Here is an 18969-nt window from a genome sequence, read left to right on the forward strand (position 1 = left end):
ATGTTGTAGAACTTCTGCAAATATGAGTGATTCAGTCAGTATCTTAGTTAATGTTATGGAAAAAAGAGTACACACTGAGAATTTTGAAATATTGTTTTTATTGTTTACCAAAATCTGCATGCAGGAAGAAATAGCCAGTTTTAACATATCAATGTTACAGGTTCTTTTTTGTACCCGGTTTCCAGAGGGGTACATCCCAACATTCCCCCACTGGTTCGTGAATTTGTGATCTGCAGGGGAAGGGAGCACCTTGCCCTCCAAAGAGAACACATTTCAAAAGTCTGTTTGAAAAGTAAAAACTGACAATGTTCATTTTAAAACAGAAATAGTTTAGCCATTGGAAGACAAGAGGAGTCAACATTTTTGTTCAGAAGAATAATGGAAATATGGCATTTAAAAATCAGGACAGAGGTGCTGAAGGTTGCTCAAGAGCTGAAATATTAAGATCTTTTCTGCTAGTTGAGTTTTCAATGTTTAGAACACAAACCTCTGTTAATCACAAAGGAGCCAGTTCATCAATATTACTTGGATTTCTTTAGAAAGTAGCTAAACTCTTCAACTAGTCTTCTCTAGTCATCATGTAGTAGTTTGTAACAGAGACAAAACTTTGAATGGGGGAGAGAACTGGTAGAGAGACCAGATTGGCCGGGACAGTTCCTGCATTCTGCCTTCTTGTAACCAGGGTTTGCTTTCTGCTTGTGCTGGACTGAGGTACCCAGACGGAGTTATCTGATGAGGAGAAAAACCTGTTCCAGGTGGAACAGGAAATGCAATGGCTGAGGGGCAGGCACCAGGGACCAGATGAGATTGAGTTTCAAGCCAAGATACTGGAGTCTTCTGGTCAAGATAAAGAGCTATGCATGTGTTAACAGTGAAAATGGCATAATCTGTGTTAACATCCCATAACTTGAAGGCATGACAATGAAGGAACACACATGGATTTGTGGCACATGGAAATGTGTGCACAGAAAAAGGGGATCTATGATTTTCTAAACGTAGGAAGGCATTCATTCTTTCTCACCAAAATGGCTACGTTCTGCTTGGTTATCAAGTCTGAAAATCTCTAAGAATGAGACTGTGTCCCTGGGGTCCCATCAGACCCTTGGGGATACAGCAACATGTTTTACCATGGCCATGATTGACCCCATGTTGTGGTCCTGGCCTTTACATACCACTGGAGGAAGTGTGACTTTATTTCATCATGTTGATAAGTTATAAATTATAAAATTCTTTTTTTTTTTTTTAAAGATTTTATTTATTTATTTGACAGAGAGAGACACAGCGAGAGAGGGAACACAAGCAGGGGGAGTGGGAGAGGGAGAAGCAGGCTTCCCGCGGAGCAGGGAGCCCGATGCGGGGCTCGATCCCAGGACCCTGGGATCATGACCTGAGCCGAAGGCAGACGCTTAACGACTGAGCCACCCAGGCGCCCCTATAAAATTCTTTATAATTACTTCAATGCTATGTTTATTGGTCCTGGCCTTGTCCCTTTGGGGTAGAAACCAGAAAATTCTCAGGATAGTGAAGTCTGCCAAGCATACGAAGCACCACCGTTGCATCACTGGAAAAGGTCTAACAGATGTGTGATGAAGATGGACCATCACTGTCCTTGGATCAACAACTGTTGTGGTTCCCAAAATCATGCTTCCTTCACACTGTTTCTCCTTTGAGCACCACCGGTGTGTATTCATGCTGCCTTCATTTTTGTTATGACTATGTTTACACAGCTTTATAGTTGGCTCTCCTTTGGGTGAAATATGGTAAAGATTGATATGAATGCAGCTTGGAGAGATCCTCTTCCAATTATTCCCTTTGAGTTAGCAGCATTTGGGGCCACCTTGTCTGCCTGGGGATTAGCTTTAGGAACAACCATAGCTGTTGGGATGTTATTTTGTAACCAGATGAAAATAATTCTCACAAACAAAACTTCTTTTGAATCATGGATTGAAGAAAAGGTTAAGGATTGAATTCAGTATTACCAACTAGATGAGGTCTTTGTTTTACCTTATGATTACGGGAAGTAGATGGAGGAATTTTAAACAGGTATTTACATGGTCAGGGTCCCTGAAGGAGATGGGCTAGAGTGGCCAATTAGAGAAGGCTGTCACCAGTAGAACTTAACAGTAGAACAATTGAGACAAAAAACAGATAAAAGAGTCAAAAGTGGGGGCGCCTGGGTGGCTCAGTCAGTTAAGCATCCCACTCTTGATTTCCACTCAGGTCATGATCTCAGGGTTGTGAAATTGAGCCCCAGATCAACTCCACACTGGACGTGCAGCCTGCTTAAGATTTCCTCTCTCCCCTTCCCTCCGTCCCTCCCTGCCTCTAAAAAAAGTCGGGGAGGGGGCATCTGGGTGGCTCAGTCAGTTAAGCATCAGACTCTTAATTTCCATTCAGGTCATGATCTCAGGGTCATGAGATTGAACCCCAGGTCAGGCTCTGCATAAGGTGTGGACACTGATTAAGATTCTTTCTCCTCCCCTCCTCCCCACCATGGACACTCTCTCACTCTCTCTCTAAGGAAAAAAAAAAAAAAAGCATTCAGTATAAAGCAATAGAAGATTATAGTGGTACCTGCTGTCTTTTGAATAAAGGAATCAAAAGGAATGAAAACCTTCTTCACAAGCCCCTGCACTGAAGAGCTTCGAATAAAGCTATAGAAAAGGGAGTTCATTTCAGCCATGAGACGGTTATGATACTGATTGTATAGAGGTAAAATTCTTGATGATTCCTTTGATAGAAGGTGTTTCAAGAATAAGAGTCTGGTTTTCTAGAAACTGTGTGAAGATGTATCCATGTAATTCTGAAATAGATCAAGCCCCAGAGGGCAAGAAGAAAAATAGATAGCCACAGTTAAAGTAAAATTATTCCTTAAGTCCTCTCCATTACTTGAAAATTGTACATATTACTAAAAAATTATGCAATGAGCCTACTCTGATCAAGGTGTGTTTTTTTCCTCAAAGGTGCCCTAGTGCCATGATCTAAATAATTTTATTACCATTTTGAAATGGGAGAAGCCATTCTGCTTATGCCTTTGAATTCCCGCCCCTCTTTGCCACCCTTTCTCTCCCCAAAAGGAAAACACTTTACCAAAGTAAGTCAGTTGCATTGTCTCTAGGATTATTTTTATGTGTTGCACACTATGGACCACACCTGCAGATATAGTGATGCTTTTACCCTGTTTCCCCAGCTGACATTTCTTATGTAATATTCTAAATACTACAGAACTTAATATGTTAGATTCAATATAAACTTAAATTATTACCTGTCTTTTAATAATGCGGATTTTTATCAAATCAAATAAAGATCAATGGATGTTCTGTAAAAACAAAAACAAAAAAAGGTGGTAAGTTGAAATCTTCCTTCAAAACCTCTCTCAAATGCCTCCAAAATTTTCTATTTCCACTTGTGCTCCCCTAGGTTAGCTCTCATTGCTTTATGGCTACACTGGGCTACCGCCTCCTTCCTAGTCTCCTGTCTTCACTTCATGCAGACCACCCTCCATGCAATCATCTAAATTATCTTCCAAAAGTATAGCTCTCAGCATGTGTATTTTGAATGGCCCATAGTAGCTGCTCAATAAATCACTTGCTTTAAGTGATTCCCCACTGCCCAAAGGAAAAAGCTTAAGCTCAAAGCCCTTACGTTTTGTAAATAATAATAAGAGACTATGATATAATAAAGAATATATTTGGTCTTTGCCGCCCCTCTTCCTGATACAGAGCTCCTAAAACCCTTGGAATTTCCTGAATGATAGAAGTATCTTTGTTAAGCTAATGAGATGACTCATGTGGGCCTTTAGATAGCTTCAGGATGGAGGCTGGACATCAGAAAGGCCAGCCACGTGATTAGAGTGTTGGAATTTTGGCCCAGCCTGACCCGGGGTGAGGGAAAGTTGCAGGGACTGGGAGTTGGGGAGGGGAGAGATTGAGATCAATCATGTCTTCATAATGAAACCCCAATAAAAACTCTGACCTCAAGGCTCATTGGAGCTTCCCAGTTGGTGAACTCATAGAAGTGCCTGGAGGGTGACACATTCTCTCTCACTTTGTGGGGAGAGGGCACAGAAGCTGAGCTCTGTCCTAGGCTCTCCTCATTTGGCTCTTCTTGAGTTGTATCCTTTCAAATACAATTGTAGTCATAAGTATAGCATTTTCTTGAGTTCTATGAGTCATTCTAGTGAATTATCAAACCTGAAGAAGTTATGGAACTGCCATATTTGTAGCCAGCTGGGCAGAAGTTTGGGTGGCCTGGGGACTCCCTGAAACTTGTAACTAGCATCTGAAGGGAGGGCAGTCGTGTGGAGGGCTTTGCCCTGGACTTGTGGAGTCTGCGCCAACTCTAGATAGTCGGTGTCAGAACTGGGTTGGGTAGAAACAAAATCCAGTATTAAGCTGCTATTACATGAATCTACAGAAATAGAGCATGTCACCAGAGCATGACTTTGGATATCATAGCTGTAAGGGAAAGATTGATTTACTAAAAGCCTCCCCAGGACCACAAAATGATAACACTGCTTCCTGTACTCTGGCTTTCGCAGAACCTGTTAGGTTGGCCCCATGCTAAGGAACCATGCCTGTGAGTCATTTGAAGAAAGAAGAGTCAAAAGATTTTGACTAGCCTAGGGCAAGGCATTTGAAATGCATTATGATCTATGGTCTTAATTCCATGGGGTCCTACCAGTGGCTTATTTTGCTGAAGGCAACGTAAGTGTCCCTCCCCACTTAGCTTCTCTGAGAAACATTCCACTAGGCAAGACAGCCCAGCCTGGCTGATGAGTTATAAGTCAATGGGTATGTTCTTTGTGAAGATTTGGAGTCCTCTGTGCTGTCTACATCCTAGTAGCACTTCTGAGAAGAATCAAGCTGCTGATGCTGGTGACGGTGGTTATGGCAAGAGAGAGGCCACTATCTATTTGTTGCTCACCAAGGTATCTGTTTCCAATTTTGGCAGTAAAACATGGCAACAGAGGGAAAGAAAAGAGAAGGCCCAAGGCACTGCATACCTCTTGCCTACCAGACCTCGTATGAGTGCTTTGACTTGAGTTAGTTGATTTCATCCTCATAACCTCCCTGGGGCGGAGGGGGAGGTATGATCATCCCACCTCACAGAGACTCAAACTGTGCCTGTGAGTTCCTGGAGGCCTCCCAGCTTGTAAGTTAGAGAAGAAGCAGGAGAACTCAGGGCTGTCTGAATCCAAATTTAAACTCTCCGTTCTCTGTTACAGCCGACACGCCAGCTTTGGGCTTCACCCTGGCATGCCCGACTTACACTCTGGGTGAAGAAAGCAGAGAAAGGTTATCTTTTCCCTCTCAACTTAGTCTAGAGTATGCTCCTGAACCAATTTCCCCCAGACAAGCTAGAGATTACCACTGGCAAGACAACATTGAAATCTTTTGCAGCCTTTTCTCTCAGCATTCTTTCATTTAGGCAAATTGGTGCTAATTCTGGGGCAGGTGGGAACAAGTCATCCTCACAGCCTCCGGAGACATCGTTGGCACAGCCTCCCAGGGCATACTTGGCTATGTTTCCAGAATGCTCCCCCCACGCCCCTGAATTAGCTCCATCTACTTACAAGTAGCAAACAGTGACTCTTCCAGAAGAATCCTTAATGGTGCATCCCTCTGACTGCCAGAAGACTCGCTAGAGGGCTCGAAACATGCTGAAACCGCCCTGGGAGGTTGAGGCTTGGGGACCTGCATTATCAAGTGTCCGTGTGTCATTAGTAGGTGCCTTCTGTAGCCTGGTTGGCCAGGCCCTGACACTCGAGGGCCTGGAGTATAGCGCCAGACCCTGGTGGCGGACGCTCAAAGGACACTCAGACAAGACATGCTGACCTTGGTTTCACTCGACCACCAGCACAGCGGGAGCCTAGGACAGTGTCTGGCCTGTCCAAAATTTTTAACAGCCCGGGGGCTGGAGCCTGGGCTGCAGGCAGAGGGTAGCCACACACCAGGGAATGAACACCTCGAAATGAACCACACTCTCCCTCCCATTTCCTAAGGTTTCGCAGAGGTTGATTTCCCATGGAAACAAGCAGAAGTCTGTTTTAATCATCTGGCATTTTTTAGTTCCCTAATTTGTATGAGAACCTGGAGATACCAACATATGGTACATTCATTACCCCAGAAAGCTACAGCTGAAAGAAAAGTAGTTAAAGCCAGTCTTAAAACTGGAAAGCTTCAGCATATGCCTTCAAATGACTTTCCTTAATCTCAGAGATTGTCAAAAATGCTGCCCAAATAGTTGTTTCTGTTGCAGCTCAGTGCTTCCAGCAAGATTCACATTTGAACCTTGGTGTGTGCGTCTCCCACAGGGCAGCCACCGCCTTACCTCCTGACCCAGACAGAGAGAGTGGAAGGAGCCCTGGCTGAGTCCCGGGCCTGACCCTTGCACGCACTAGTCCTGTGACCTTGGGCTAAAACAGAGCTTCTCTGGGCCTCGTTTTCCTCATCATGAAAATGCCATTCAATCATCTAACAGATATTTATTGAACATCTATTTTGTGGCAGGCTCTGTTCTAAGCACTGGGAAGATAGTAATGAATAAAATACCATCCCCACATTTGTGGAGTTTAAATTCTTTGTGGGGGAGATACACAATGCGTAGAAGGCATAATATATTAGCTGGCAATAGGGGTCATAAAGTAACACAGAACAGGGCAAGGGAGTATTTGTGCAGGACGATTGCAAGTGGGAAATACACTGGGCTAGGAAGCCCTCCCTAGAGAGGAGGCAGCTGAGGAGAGGGCGGAAGCGGGTGTGAGGTGCGCCAGGTGGATGGCAGAGGAAGAGCATTTTGTGGGGAGGCCCTGGAGTCGGGGACTACCTCTGCTTTTGAGAAATAGCAAGAAGTCCAAAAATGGCTAGAATCTGTGAGCGTGGGGCTTTAGAGGCCACTGAAGAGGATTTGCCCATGGTTGCTCTCAGATGGTTTTGTGTAGAGGAGATATGATCTAAGTTGTGTTAAGGTAACTCTGGCTCCTACGTGGAGAATACACTGAAGGGGGACAAAATGGGGCTGCCTTTGCCATAATTGAAGGGAGGCCCCATGATGGATGGGACCAAGGGAATTGGCATTTGGTGGTGAGAAGTGCTTGGATTGTAGCCTATATGTTATTTCGAAGGTAGAGCTGCCAGGGCTGCCAGAGTAGAGGTGGGTGTGAAAGAAATAGGGGGTGAAGGCTAACTCCATGGTTTTTAGCCTGGTTACCAGGAAGAATGGAGTGTTCATTTTCTGCAACTGACAGTAGTTTCAGGGGACAGGTGGGGAGGCATGGCGTATCTGGAATTCAGTTTGGGGCATGTGAAGTGTGAGCTGCCATTTGGAAATCAAATGGATACAATGGAAACATGTTACTCAACAAACAATAAAACTTATCAAATGAATTAGATCTAAAAGAATGACTGCTTTTGTCTTCAAGAAAAATAAGAGTAACCTCTGGTGATGCCATGTGGTAAGAAGCCAAGATGCCTGAGAAGTAAATCATTTTGAGAAATGAAGTTTCTTTGCTTTTCTAGGATGGTCACTATTATCATTATTACCTTCTTGCAGTTAATTATCTAATGGGATTCCAAAGGTTCACAAATTTAAAGGTAAAGAAAGGTCTTGTCCCTGGAACATACAATATAGAAAGCACACATCCAGGGCCCCTAGGTGGCTCAGTGGGTTAAGCGTCTGACTCTTGATTTCAGCTCAGGTCATGATCTCAGGGTCATCAGATGGAGCCCAGCGTCAGGCTCTGTGCTGGGCATGGAGCCTGCTTAAGATTCTCTCTCTCCCTCTCCCTCTGTCCTTCCCGATCTCTAATAAAAAAAAAGAAGAGAGAGAGAGAGAGAGAGAGAGAGAGAGAAAGCACACATTCACCCACCCATTTATTTGGTCTCTTTAGGAAAGTTACACAGTGCTATATAGTCTGAATGCTTGTATATCCCCCTCCCCCCCCACACACACTGGCCAAACTGATATGTTGAAATCCTAACCCCCAATGTGATGGTATTAGGAGGTGGGGCCTTTGGAAGGTGATTAAGCCATGAGCTGGGAGCCCTCATACATAGGAATAGTGACCTTATAAAAGAGATCCCACAGAGCTTCCTGCCCCTTCCACCATGTGTGGACGCAGCAAGGAGTCAGCAGTCTGCAACCCAGAAGGGGACCCTCACTAGAACCCAACCATGCTGGCACCAGGTCTTAAGTTTTCCAGCCTCCAGAACTATGAGAAATAAACGTTGTGTAGAAGCTACTCAGTCTATGGGATTTTGTTATAGTAGCCCAAATGGACTAAGACATACAGGCTAGAGTTGGAAGAAGGGTATTTATGACTAAGGGTGTAGAGAAGACCATGGTACCTATGCTCATCTGTTTGAAGAAACTTTCTGGCCCCCAGATAGAGAAGGCTGTGAAGCTGGAGTCAAGCTGTGTAGTGGAAATTATAATTATAATATCTTATTTGCAAGGTTGCCCAGGGCCTGGCTCATAGCAGGACTCAATGAATCTTAGTTCACTTGTTCTTAAGGACAGGAAACCTGTGTTATTAATCTTTGTACTCTTAGTAGGTACATAATAAATGTACTTATTTCCAGATATGAATGTGGTCACTTTATATATTAATACATCTATATTTTTATATTATATACTAATTTTATATTGTAAACTAATACATATGTATGTTTCTAAGGTCCTGGAGACTTAAGGATCGGGTAAAGACAAAGTTGAGACTTTAATTTAGAGCAGTGGTACCAAGAAGAAATATAATGCAAGCTACACAGGTAATTTCATGTTTTCTAGTATACACATTTTTAAAAAATAAAAAGAAAGTAATAAAATTGATTTTGATGATATTATTTAACCCAAAGTCCTATCCTTTTACCATGTAATCCATATAAAAATATTGATATATTTTATTGTTTTTAACTAATTCTTTGAAATCCAGTGTGTATTTTATACCTACAGAACATCTCAATTAAAACTAGCCACATTTCAAGAACTTAGTAGCCACATGTGCCTAGTGACTATCATATAGGACAGCATGTTTCTGGTGGCAATAGGCAGGTATTTTTTTTCCTCTTACTTTATATTTTTATGAGCCTGACATTCAACTACAGAAACATGGTGTATTTTCAGTCAGTCAGGCTCAGATATTACTTGTTCCTTTGTTTTATATAGCAAGCAGTTATGTGGTCACTATTTTTATACATGTTGGAAACAGAGGATCTCAGATTATCTTTATGCACTAACCACTAGAAATGGAAAATTGCTCTGCAGGTCTCCTGTTCCACCTGTTCTTATCTCTCACAGGTAGAAACAAAACCGAATAAAAACCACGACGGAAAGATCCAATAGCAAAACTTCTGCTTGTGTGGGTGGTCATCCTGATGTTGCACTTTAAAATGTTATTTTCCAGGGCACCTGGGTGGCTCAGTTGGTAAAGTGTCTGCCTTCAGTTCAGGTCATGATCCCAGGGTCCTGGAATCAAGCCCTGCGTAGGGCTCCCTGCTCAGCAGGAGAGTCTGCTTCTCCCTTTCCCTCTGTTCCTACCCCCGCTCATGCTCTCTCTTGCTCACTCTCTCTCTCCAAACAAGCTCTCAAATAACTAAATAAAATCTTTAAAAAAATTAAAGTGTTACCTTCCTCTGATTTTATGTTAAAAATCTCTATGATGAAAAAGCATAAAAATGGTGGTAGGGGAGAGGGGGCACAAATTACTTGGAATTGGTGGCAGAAGGTCTGAGAAATGGCACTCACAGGAAATAAAAACAAGGGGACAACTATCTTGAAAAACGTAGAACTCTTAGTCACAGAATAAATGGGACTTTAACTTACATTTCAGTTTATCAAAATAACTTCATGTACTTTTGCAGACTCAATCATATCTCTTACAAAATTCCTCCCTGACTCCAGATTCTTAGTGTTGGTACTTAACGGAGAGAGTTACTGCAAGCAATACTGTTCTAAGCACTTTATTATTTATTTATTTATTTATTTATTTATTTATTTATTTATTTAAAGATTTTATTTATTTGACAGAGAGACACAGTGAAGTGAGAGAGGGAACACAAGCAGAGGGAGTGGGAAAGGGAGAAGCAGGCTTCCCACTGAGCAGGGAGCCCGATGTGGGGCCAGATCCCAGGACCCTGGGATCATGACCTGAGCCGAAGGCAGACGCCCAACGACTGAGCCATCCAGGCGCCCCTGTTCTAAGCACTTTAAATGAATTAATGTGCTTAATCTTTGTAACTGTCCTATGCTCCTTATAATAAACCTGTAACAGGTTTGAATCTCAGCCCTGTCACCTCTAGTTAGGAAACTTTCTGAGATCCAATTTTCTAATATGTAACCACTTACCTCATAAGGTTGTTGTGAAAATTAACTTGAAATGTGTGAAATGTACATAGAACAGTACTCCACACATAGTAAGATTTCCATAAAATTACTGCTATTATTAGTAACAAATGGTTACTTTGCAAATCTTGAGGAAAGAGGTTACAAATATTCTATGGCAAGGAGGCCACAGGATTAGAATCTCTTTTTCTGGCTATTAATAGGCTATTAATAGACAGTGGTTTTCAGCTTCAAGAGCCAAAAATTCCCTTGTCCATATTATTAGAAAGCTTTAGAAGGTGTACTCCAAGACATGCGAGAATTGTTTCTAGATTATGCAAATCAAGAAATTATTTCAACATCATTGATATTTTTTTAAAGATTTTATTTTTACTTTTAAAAAGATTTTATGTATGTATGTATTTATTTGAGAGAGTGAGTACAAGCAGGTGGAGAGGGAAGGAGAGAGAGAATCTCTCAAGCAGACCCTGTACCGAGCAGCCTGATGTAGGACCAGGGCTCTATCTCACAACCTTGAGATGGTGACCTGAGCTGAAATCAAGAGTTGGACACTTAACTGACTGAGCAACCCAGGTGCCCCTAAAGATTTTATCTTTAAGTAATTTCTACACCTAATGTGGGGTTTAAACTCACAACCCCAAGATCAAGAATCGCATGTGCCACCGACTGAGCCAACTAGGTGCTCCCCAACACCACTAACATTTTTAAAGGAATTTGTGAATAGGCAAAACATGCACAGGATACAAAAAGAAAAGAGAATATAAAAAGATACACAGAGAAAAGGGTATACAAGATGTCAACTGAGAAAAGAGGTTGAGCTACAAAAAAACAAAAGCATTTATCTGGGGTCTCAGAATTGCAATTTGGGGAACACAGATTTGGGCAGGAATCCAAAGTGTACCCCCACCTCCAGCCGAGGGCACAAAAGTCAAGGGTTTTTAAAGACAAAAGGGAAGGCCTGCATATGTTGTTTACAAAAATTGTGATTGGTGTTGGTGGCAGAAAACCAGTCTTGGCTGAATATGATTGGTTACTAAGGCTATCACCAAGCAAAGTCTCTCACTATAGGAAGTTACAGGCGTTGAGGCTAGGTCCTTGGAATATTTGCTGTTTGGCCCAGTTCAAAAGTTCATGGTTCCACCAGGATGTGCATAAGGCTCGTCTCTATAATGGCCTCTTGGCTCCACTTAAATACCTCTTGACATAAGTAACCCTAATTCATTTCACCTTTCACATGGCCCCTTTTGATCAGGATCTTTCCCAGAAAGCATTGCTGATCAACCATAGATGACTTAGTCCCTCGTTGCTGGAATAGGCCTATCCCAGGAAGTCATGTATGGCATTGGGGAGCATTTTTAATCATTGAAGGTTGTTTTAAGGCATCCCTGTCGTTAGGGTCAGGCCACATGTGAGCAATAAGGGGGCTGTCAGGAAATGGTTCTTAGGCAGTTTACTCATCTGGGGCGTTATGAGGTCACATGGAGTTTCAGATGAATCAATTCATGGAGTGACCATAATCAAATGCTTATGGAGGTTTTAGCAAGGTGACAAGCATAAAAAGAGCAATTAGCAAAAAATAAATTATAAACCTCATGGACATTTGGCATTAATCTAAGAAATTGTTAAGAATGTTGGATTATTAAGTATCTAAGGGTTCAGTAAACTTCAGTGTGATAGAGCAGTTCTAAGGAAGTAAAACCTCACGTTAATTTTCGCAAATCAGCAGGGACAGCACAGTTTCATTTTTTAACAAGATTGATTACAAAGTACAAAAATGGAGTCCTTGTTGGCAACTCTATTTACAAGGTGGTCAGTTGAGCTAGTACAGACATGACTGGGAAAAGGTTGAAGGAGGTAGGGGAATACCTGGTTGTAATAACGTAACCTGAGAGGTAACATTTATAGGTTTGTGGGTATAATCAACAGTAGCATTTGGGACTAAAGAGAAATTAGGTATAGGGAAGACCAAGGGATCTCTGACATTGTGTTTTTTGGTGATAGATCTAACAGTCAGAGAGGTTTCTTCCTTTTGCAGTAGACTGAGAAATGTGGGTAAGAGCATTGTCTCTCTAAGAGAAAGAGGGGAAAACAAAAACAAAAAACCAAGGTAAGAAGCAACAGTGAGAAAATGGTATATAGGCCTGGTGGGGTCATCCTGGGAAAGTTGTCTCTTTCAGCTTTCATCTGCTTCAATTCCTGGAAATTTTTATTTTTAGGTCACCAGTTGGTGTGTAGGTCTGGTCAGGATTTGGTGTTTTGTTTTGTTTTTGATATATGACTGGTGAATCCAAGGGTCTTTTTCTTGGCGTTTGCTGGCACAAGGATTGGCTCATTGTACCTCATGGGAGTCTTGCCAATGGGGTTGAAGGGAGTCTTTTTGGAGATGTCTTCTCTAAGAGATGAAATCTCCGGGTTTGTAAGGTGTGATGTTTAAGATTTCACTCCCCAAGAACACACTGTGAAAAGATTGCTCTACCACAAGCAATTAGGCCCTTACAACATTGACGTATGTTGTCTTTTGTCAACTGTGGATCAAAGAAGCAGAGGTTATGAGTGTTGGGCATCCTTTTATAAGAACAGATTTCTATTAAACTTATGCAAATACATACATTTGTCATGAAAAATAAGAATATTTAACAAGAGTTTTAGAACTCTGGATGTAGGGAGAAAAAGATAAATGTTTTGACCTTTGTTGTAAAGACAATGTACCAACTTGTGGTAAGTTACAGATAACTGAAAGTGGAGGGGCAAGGGGGGGGTCTTTTTTTTTTTTTGAAGATTTTATTTATTATTTGACAGAGAGAGACACAGCGAGAGAGGGAACAGAAGCAGGGGGAGTGGGAGAGGGAGAAGCAGGCTTCCTGCTGAGCAGGGAGCCCGATGCGGGGCTTGATTCCAGGACCCTGGGATCACGACCTGAGCCGAAGGCAGACGCTTAACGACTGAGCCACCCAGGCGCCCCTCAATTTTAATTTCAAAAACTTATCTAGAAAAGAAATGATGTATGACAGTTGTTAAAGAATAATTACAGATTTACTCTTAAAGGATAGTATAATTGCTTATGCATTGCATTAAATGAATATAAATTCCTTCTATATAGTATAGTTAAAATAAACCATACACTTCTAGGAAAATTATAGTGTGAGATTTATTTGTCTACACACTCATCCTAACATTGCTCTGCTAGGCTGGAAATGGTAGGACAGGCAAGGGCAATAGGATCCCCATATTATTGCTGAGGAGGGTTGTTCTAAGTTGAGTGAGGCAGAATAAGAATTTGAAAGAAGCAACAGCTCCTAAACTGATGGCAGAGCTACATCTCCCAGAGGAACCACCACCAGAATCCCCAGCCTTGCCAGGAGTTATACGGAATGGGGGAAGTTCTTTTAAACAAAGATTGTTGCCTGGCTGTAAGTTGGAAAAGACAAGGCAACAAAGTATGAAGCCATCAAAGAGTGATTACAGCTTGGCCTTGAGGAGTTACCACTGTGTCTACAGGACAGAAAGGGTGGTTTTTGGGTATTGGCCTTTTCAGTTGGCCACATAGAACTTCTGTTGCTCAGTTTACTGTGGTATGAAGAGCAGTGGCTTTTAAATATATTGGATCATTCCACAGCAGGAAATACAGTGTGTGCTACATCCCAGCACATACATGTATAAAACCGTGTGACTGAAATACGAGTCTAATAAACTAACACAATATTTCTATTTTCAGTCTACCCCCATGAGTGCATTTTATTTTTCATTTTATGAAATTATTCTTTTTCATAATATTTTTAAATTTAAATTAAAAAGCCCAAAGTAGGGACGCCTGGGTGGCTCAGTCGTTAAGCGTCTGCCTTCGGCTCAGGTCATGATCCCAGTGTCCTGGGATCGAGTCCTGCACCGGGCTCCTTGTTGGGTGGGGAGCCTGCTTCTCCCTCTGCCTGCCACTCTCCCTGCTTGTATTCTCTCTCTCTCTCTCTCTGACAAATAAATAGAATCATAAGTAAATAAATAAAATAAAAAGCCAAAAGTAGATAAACTTATGTTTAGCATTTGATGTTTGTCTTATTTGGAAAGATGATTTAGATATTAAATGAATATCCATTATTTAGTTTAACTTAGTATAAACTTTGATCTTATTTATATTTACTTAAATTACTCGTTTTTAGTAATTATACCTGGATTAGCCATTATATAGCTGATTATCATTTTAAATTATTTTTTGCTGTTGTTGACAAATTTTGTATCATAGAGATTATATGAGCTTATCTGATTAGTAAACCCAGGTAAAAAAAGTGGTTGATCTCATCATATTTAATGCTGATAATTCTGAAGACAGGATTAAACCAACAAACTTGAGTTAGTTTTCATTTATCAAAGATTATTTTAGATTATATGAACTTGGAAAAATTTTGGGTTAGTTTTCATTATACTTCTGAGAACTTTAAGAACATTTAATTTATAAGCATTTGACTTTCCTTAAGCCAATTAAATAGAGTGCTTTTACGAACTAATACCATCCAGAGGTAGAACAAGATCACATATCTATGACATAATCATATAAGCATACAGATGAAGAGAACTTATAATTTTTATTTTTGTTTTGTTTTGTTTTGTTTTGAATTTTAGCAATGCCTCAGGTATGAAACTCAAAAAGAATAGTTGGATTCTTTTGGTTTTATGGTTTTAGCAGATGGACAAATTTAGGGTTACTGGCTCAGATGGCCAAAGTCTTTTACAAAAGACTTTTATACTATTTGTATGTTATAAGGATCCTTTTAGAACTGTTTCTGAAGTCATTTTGTCTTTTAGAAGCTTCTGTACATCAATCAGGGGCATATTCTATTGTCTCCCAGAAGTTTGGATTCCTCTCTTTTAAGGGTGCTGCTTTAAGGTGGATTGATCTAAGTTAAAGGGTCCCTAGCATGGCTTTCACTTATAAGCATATGAATAAGTTGGTAGAGACAGAATAACCAAACTTCGTAAGTTTGAATGACCAAATTAATTTTTTTTTTAGCAGACTCTAGAGGGTCTTGAGGGGTATGAGGAAATTCTTCAGTAATAGCTCACAATTTAACTTTAGTTTAAGGGTGCTAAGAAACAGAGGGAGTTCCTGAACCACCTTCATTAGGGTTTATCTCAAAGGGTGCTTGACTGCCTGGAGGATTCAGGGGGCCTTCAAGGTTGTTGCTATGGATGAGAAGCTCAGCTACATTGGGGTAGATAGGTAGAGGATGGGGGAAAGAAGGCAGAGGAGAAGTACTAGTGACCATGGTCCATTCAGGAGCTCCAGAAAGCTTTTCTACTTTGGATAGCCTCTGGAGAAGGTCAGAGCTGTCTTTAGAGAGCCAGGATTAGTTTCTTGTAAAGAAGAGAGTTTTGAATCATTTGATCACTTGGAGGCCTCTGAATACCAACTGAAATATGCTTCTCATTGATCTTGCTTGGTTATATACCCCATCTCCAGTTGTGCATGAAAATAAATTCATTTTCAAATTTCAAAGGATCTCCAAAGTGACCATTGCAATTTTATTTAATTATTTATTTTTAAAGATTTTATTTATTTATTTGACAGATAGAGAGAGAGAGAGCACAAGTAGGCAGAGCGGCAAGGCAGAGGGAGAGGGAGAAGCAGGCTTCCTGCTGAGCAAGGAGCTGGATGCAGGACTCGATCCCAGGACCCTGGGATCATGACCTGAGCTGCAGGCAGATGCTTAACTGACTGAGCCACCCAGGCGCCCCTGTGACCATTGCAATTTTAAATGGAGATTACTCCCCAGATAACTCTGGATAGGAGAGTGTTAATACTGTGCAGAAGCCTTACCAAAGAGAATACCATTAGGAAAGTGTTAATCCCCTGTGAGTACTGGATAGAGTTAGGTGGGATGTGTGAATCCCCTGTGAGAAATTCTACCTAACAGAATTGGGTCAGAGAAGTTTTACTCCTCTGTACAAGCCAGCACCAAACAGACATCCAAATGAGAGGCTAGAACTTCAAGCAAGGAGGGAGGTTCAGAGCCAGGAGGACTCAGCACAGGAACTTGGGCTGTGAGGAGACAACAGAGCACAGAGGGTTCAAGCAGGTACCTTGCTGGTCCAACAGCAGCACCAAGTTGAGGTGGTGTGTCACTTCAGATCCCGCTTCTTCAGACACCAGAAATGTCAACCGAGAAAAGAGGCTGAGCTACAATTAAACAAACAAACAAAAGCATTTATTTGGGGTCTCAAAACTGCAATTCAGGAAACACACATTTGGGCAGCAACCCAAGCAGTGCCCCCACCAAAAGATTTAAAAGACAAAAGGGAATGCCTATATATGTTGTACACAAAAATTTTTGATTGAAAAAAAATAAAAGAGGTTTTTTTTGTGATTGGTGTTGGTGGCAGTAAACCAATCTTGGCTGAATATGATTGGTTACTAAGGCTATCACCAAGCAAAGTCTCTCTCTATAGGAAGTTACAAGTGTTGAGGTTAGGTCCTTGGAATATTTGCTGCTTGGCCCAGTTCAAAAGTTCATGGTTCCACCAGGTGAGGACGTGCATAAGGCCCATCTCCTTAATGGCCTCCTCGCTCCATTTAAAAATCCCTTGACTCTGAGAAACAAACAGGGTTTTAGAGGGAAGGGGGGAGGGGGGATGGGTTAGCCCGGTGATGGGTATTAAGGAGGACACGTACTGCGTGGAACACTGGGTGTTATACGAAAACAATGGATCGTGGATCACTACATCAAAAACCAATGATGTATTGTATGGTGACTAACATAACATAATAAAATTAAAAAAAAAAAAGCCCTTGACATAAGTGACCCCATTTCATTTCATCTTTCACAAGGGTTACCAGTTTTTTGTGCATCCACCTGATGTTCTGTGAATATCCAAGCTTACACACACACTTTCAAATACTCAATTAGCAAATGTATTCCACAGGAGTCTATTGTCTTAACTGAGATATTCCAAAGCCATAGTGTTTATAAAGACTTGGGGCGGGAGTTTTAGTGTGGGAGTATTGATGAATGTTTCCCCAGGGTCACTGTCTTGCAGGCTCACCATACCTATTGACACTGTTAGCCATTGTCTCACCAAGGGTCCCAGAGAGGTATCAATAATCAGGTATAAGGAACGAGAAGTGGGTAAGAAGAGAGCTCAGAGAAAGGAAGGGAAAACTGATGAGTACCTATCTGCTGTCAGATATGACTCCAAAAATTTTAAAGGTACTGTCTTACTTCATTTTCCCAACCCCCTTAGGAGATGCTTATTATTCTCTCCCATTCTACAGATGAGAAAACTGAGGTGTAGAAAGGTTAAGTGACTTGACCAATGTAACACAGCTAGAAAGTTTTGGAGGCAAGATTCACACTTAAATCTGGCTGATATCAAAGTCCCAGGCCCATTGACTTCCACTCTCTGGGAAGGACGAAGGGGAGCAGGTAACCAGGAGGGTGGAGATGGCTGAACTGCTCTAGGAAAGGGTGGGGGAGGTGAGATCTGGAAAACGAGCACTTGTAACATTGCAACCACACCCGATAGGCAGAAACCACAGACAACATCCCTTCTCTGTCTCAGCACCTCTTCAGACATGTGGACTCTTCAGGCCACAGTCCAGGCTAAGACAAACAAACATAGGTAAAGTTTTGTCAGGAAAGTGAACATTCTACTTCTACGTGTGCTGCCTTCGTCCATTCCCAGAATCCCTACTTTGGTGGCTAAGTGGAAATCAGTTATAATCACTTAAGAACATAACTAAGATTTACTTATTTTAGAGAGAGTGTGTGAGCAGGGGCAGGAGCAGAGGGAGAGGGAGAGAGATTCTCAAGCAGACTCCGAGCTGAGTGTGGAGCTGGACGCTGGGTTCGATCCCAGGACCCTGAGATCAGGACCTGAGCCGAAACGAAGAGTCGAATGCTTAACCGACTGAGCCACCCAGGTGCCCTGCTAAGATTTTTATAAATCAAAATGCTCGAAGAAACAAAACAAAACTAGGTGTGCTCTTCAGTTCTGGTGGTGTTATTGTCACAGTCCATTTGGGCCACTTTGACAGAATAGCACAGACTGAGTGGCTTAAACAATAAACATTTCTCACAGTTCCAGAGGCTGGCAACACCTTGATCTTCCAAGATCAAGGTGTTGCCAATTCGGTTCTTGGTGAGGGCTCTCTTCTTGGCTTTTAGACAGCTGACTTCTTGCCATCACAAGACACAGAAAGAGAGAGCTCTGGGTTTTCCCTCTTTTTCTTCTTTTTTTTTTTAAGTTTTTATTTATTTAAGTAATCTCTACACCCAACATGTGGCTGGAACTTACCACCCTGAGATCAAGAGCCAGCTAGATGCCCCTCTTTCTCTTCTTATAAGGACACTGATTGTATCATGGAGGCTCCACCCCCGGGACCTCACCTGATTACCTTGCAAGGCCCCAACTCCTAATACCATCAAGTTGGACGTTATGGTTTCAACATTTGCATTTTGGGGTGACACAAACATTCAGTCCACAATACTAACAATAACAAGCCCATACACACAGAGCTTAGCAACTGGCAAAGTAAATTCACATAAATCACCTCATTTGCACCTTATGATTGTTACCAGTGAGTTAGCTATTTTTATTTTCCTTGTTTTACAGATGAGGGAGTTGAGTTGAGAAGGATTC

General features: G+C 41.7%; 1 protein-coding gene and 1 pseudogene across 3 annotated transcripts in view; one reads left to right on the top strand and one right to left on the bottom strand.

Annotated features, from left to right (window-relative positions):
* Window positions 1-1458: 1458 nt before the first annotated feature.
* Window positions 1459-3183, top strand: LOC116644613 (annotated as a pseudogene).
* Window positions 3184-3281: 98 nt separating this feature from the next.
* Window positions 3282-18969, bottom strand: part of LRRC8B (leucine rich repeat containing 8 VRAC subunit B) — a 278771-nt gene continuing 263083 nt past the window's right edge. Inside the window, exons 4-5 of one of the 3 annotated variants that reach the window (XM_032424309.1) lie at window positions 16414-16510; window positions 3282-3319 (exon numbers count right to left, since the gene is read on the bottom strand). In XM_032424309.1, the coding sequence (XP_032280200.1) occupies window positions 3297-3319; window positions 16414-16510 (120 nt within the window). In that variant the 3' untranslated portion in view covers window positions 3282-3296. Of the gene's footprint in view, window positions 3320-12621; window positions 12867-16087; window positions 16511-18969 lie in introns of those variants that run through there. The other 2 variants (XM_032424300.1, XM_032424292.1) reach the window with 2 other exon arrangements.

Source organism: Phoca vitulina, unplaced genomic scaffold (assembly GCF_004348235.1).
Source record: "Phoca vitulina isolate PV1807 unplaced genomic scaffold, GSC_HSeal_1.0 scaffold2, whole genome shotgun sequence".
NCBI classification, from domain to species: Eukaryota; Metazoa; Chordata; class Mammalia; order Carnivora; family Phocidae; genus Phoca; species Phoca vitulina.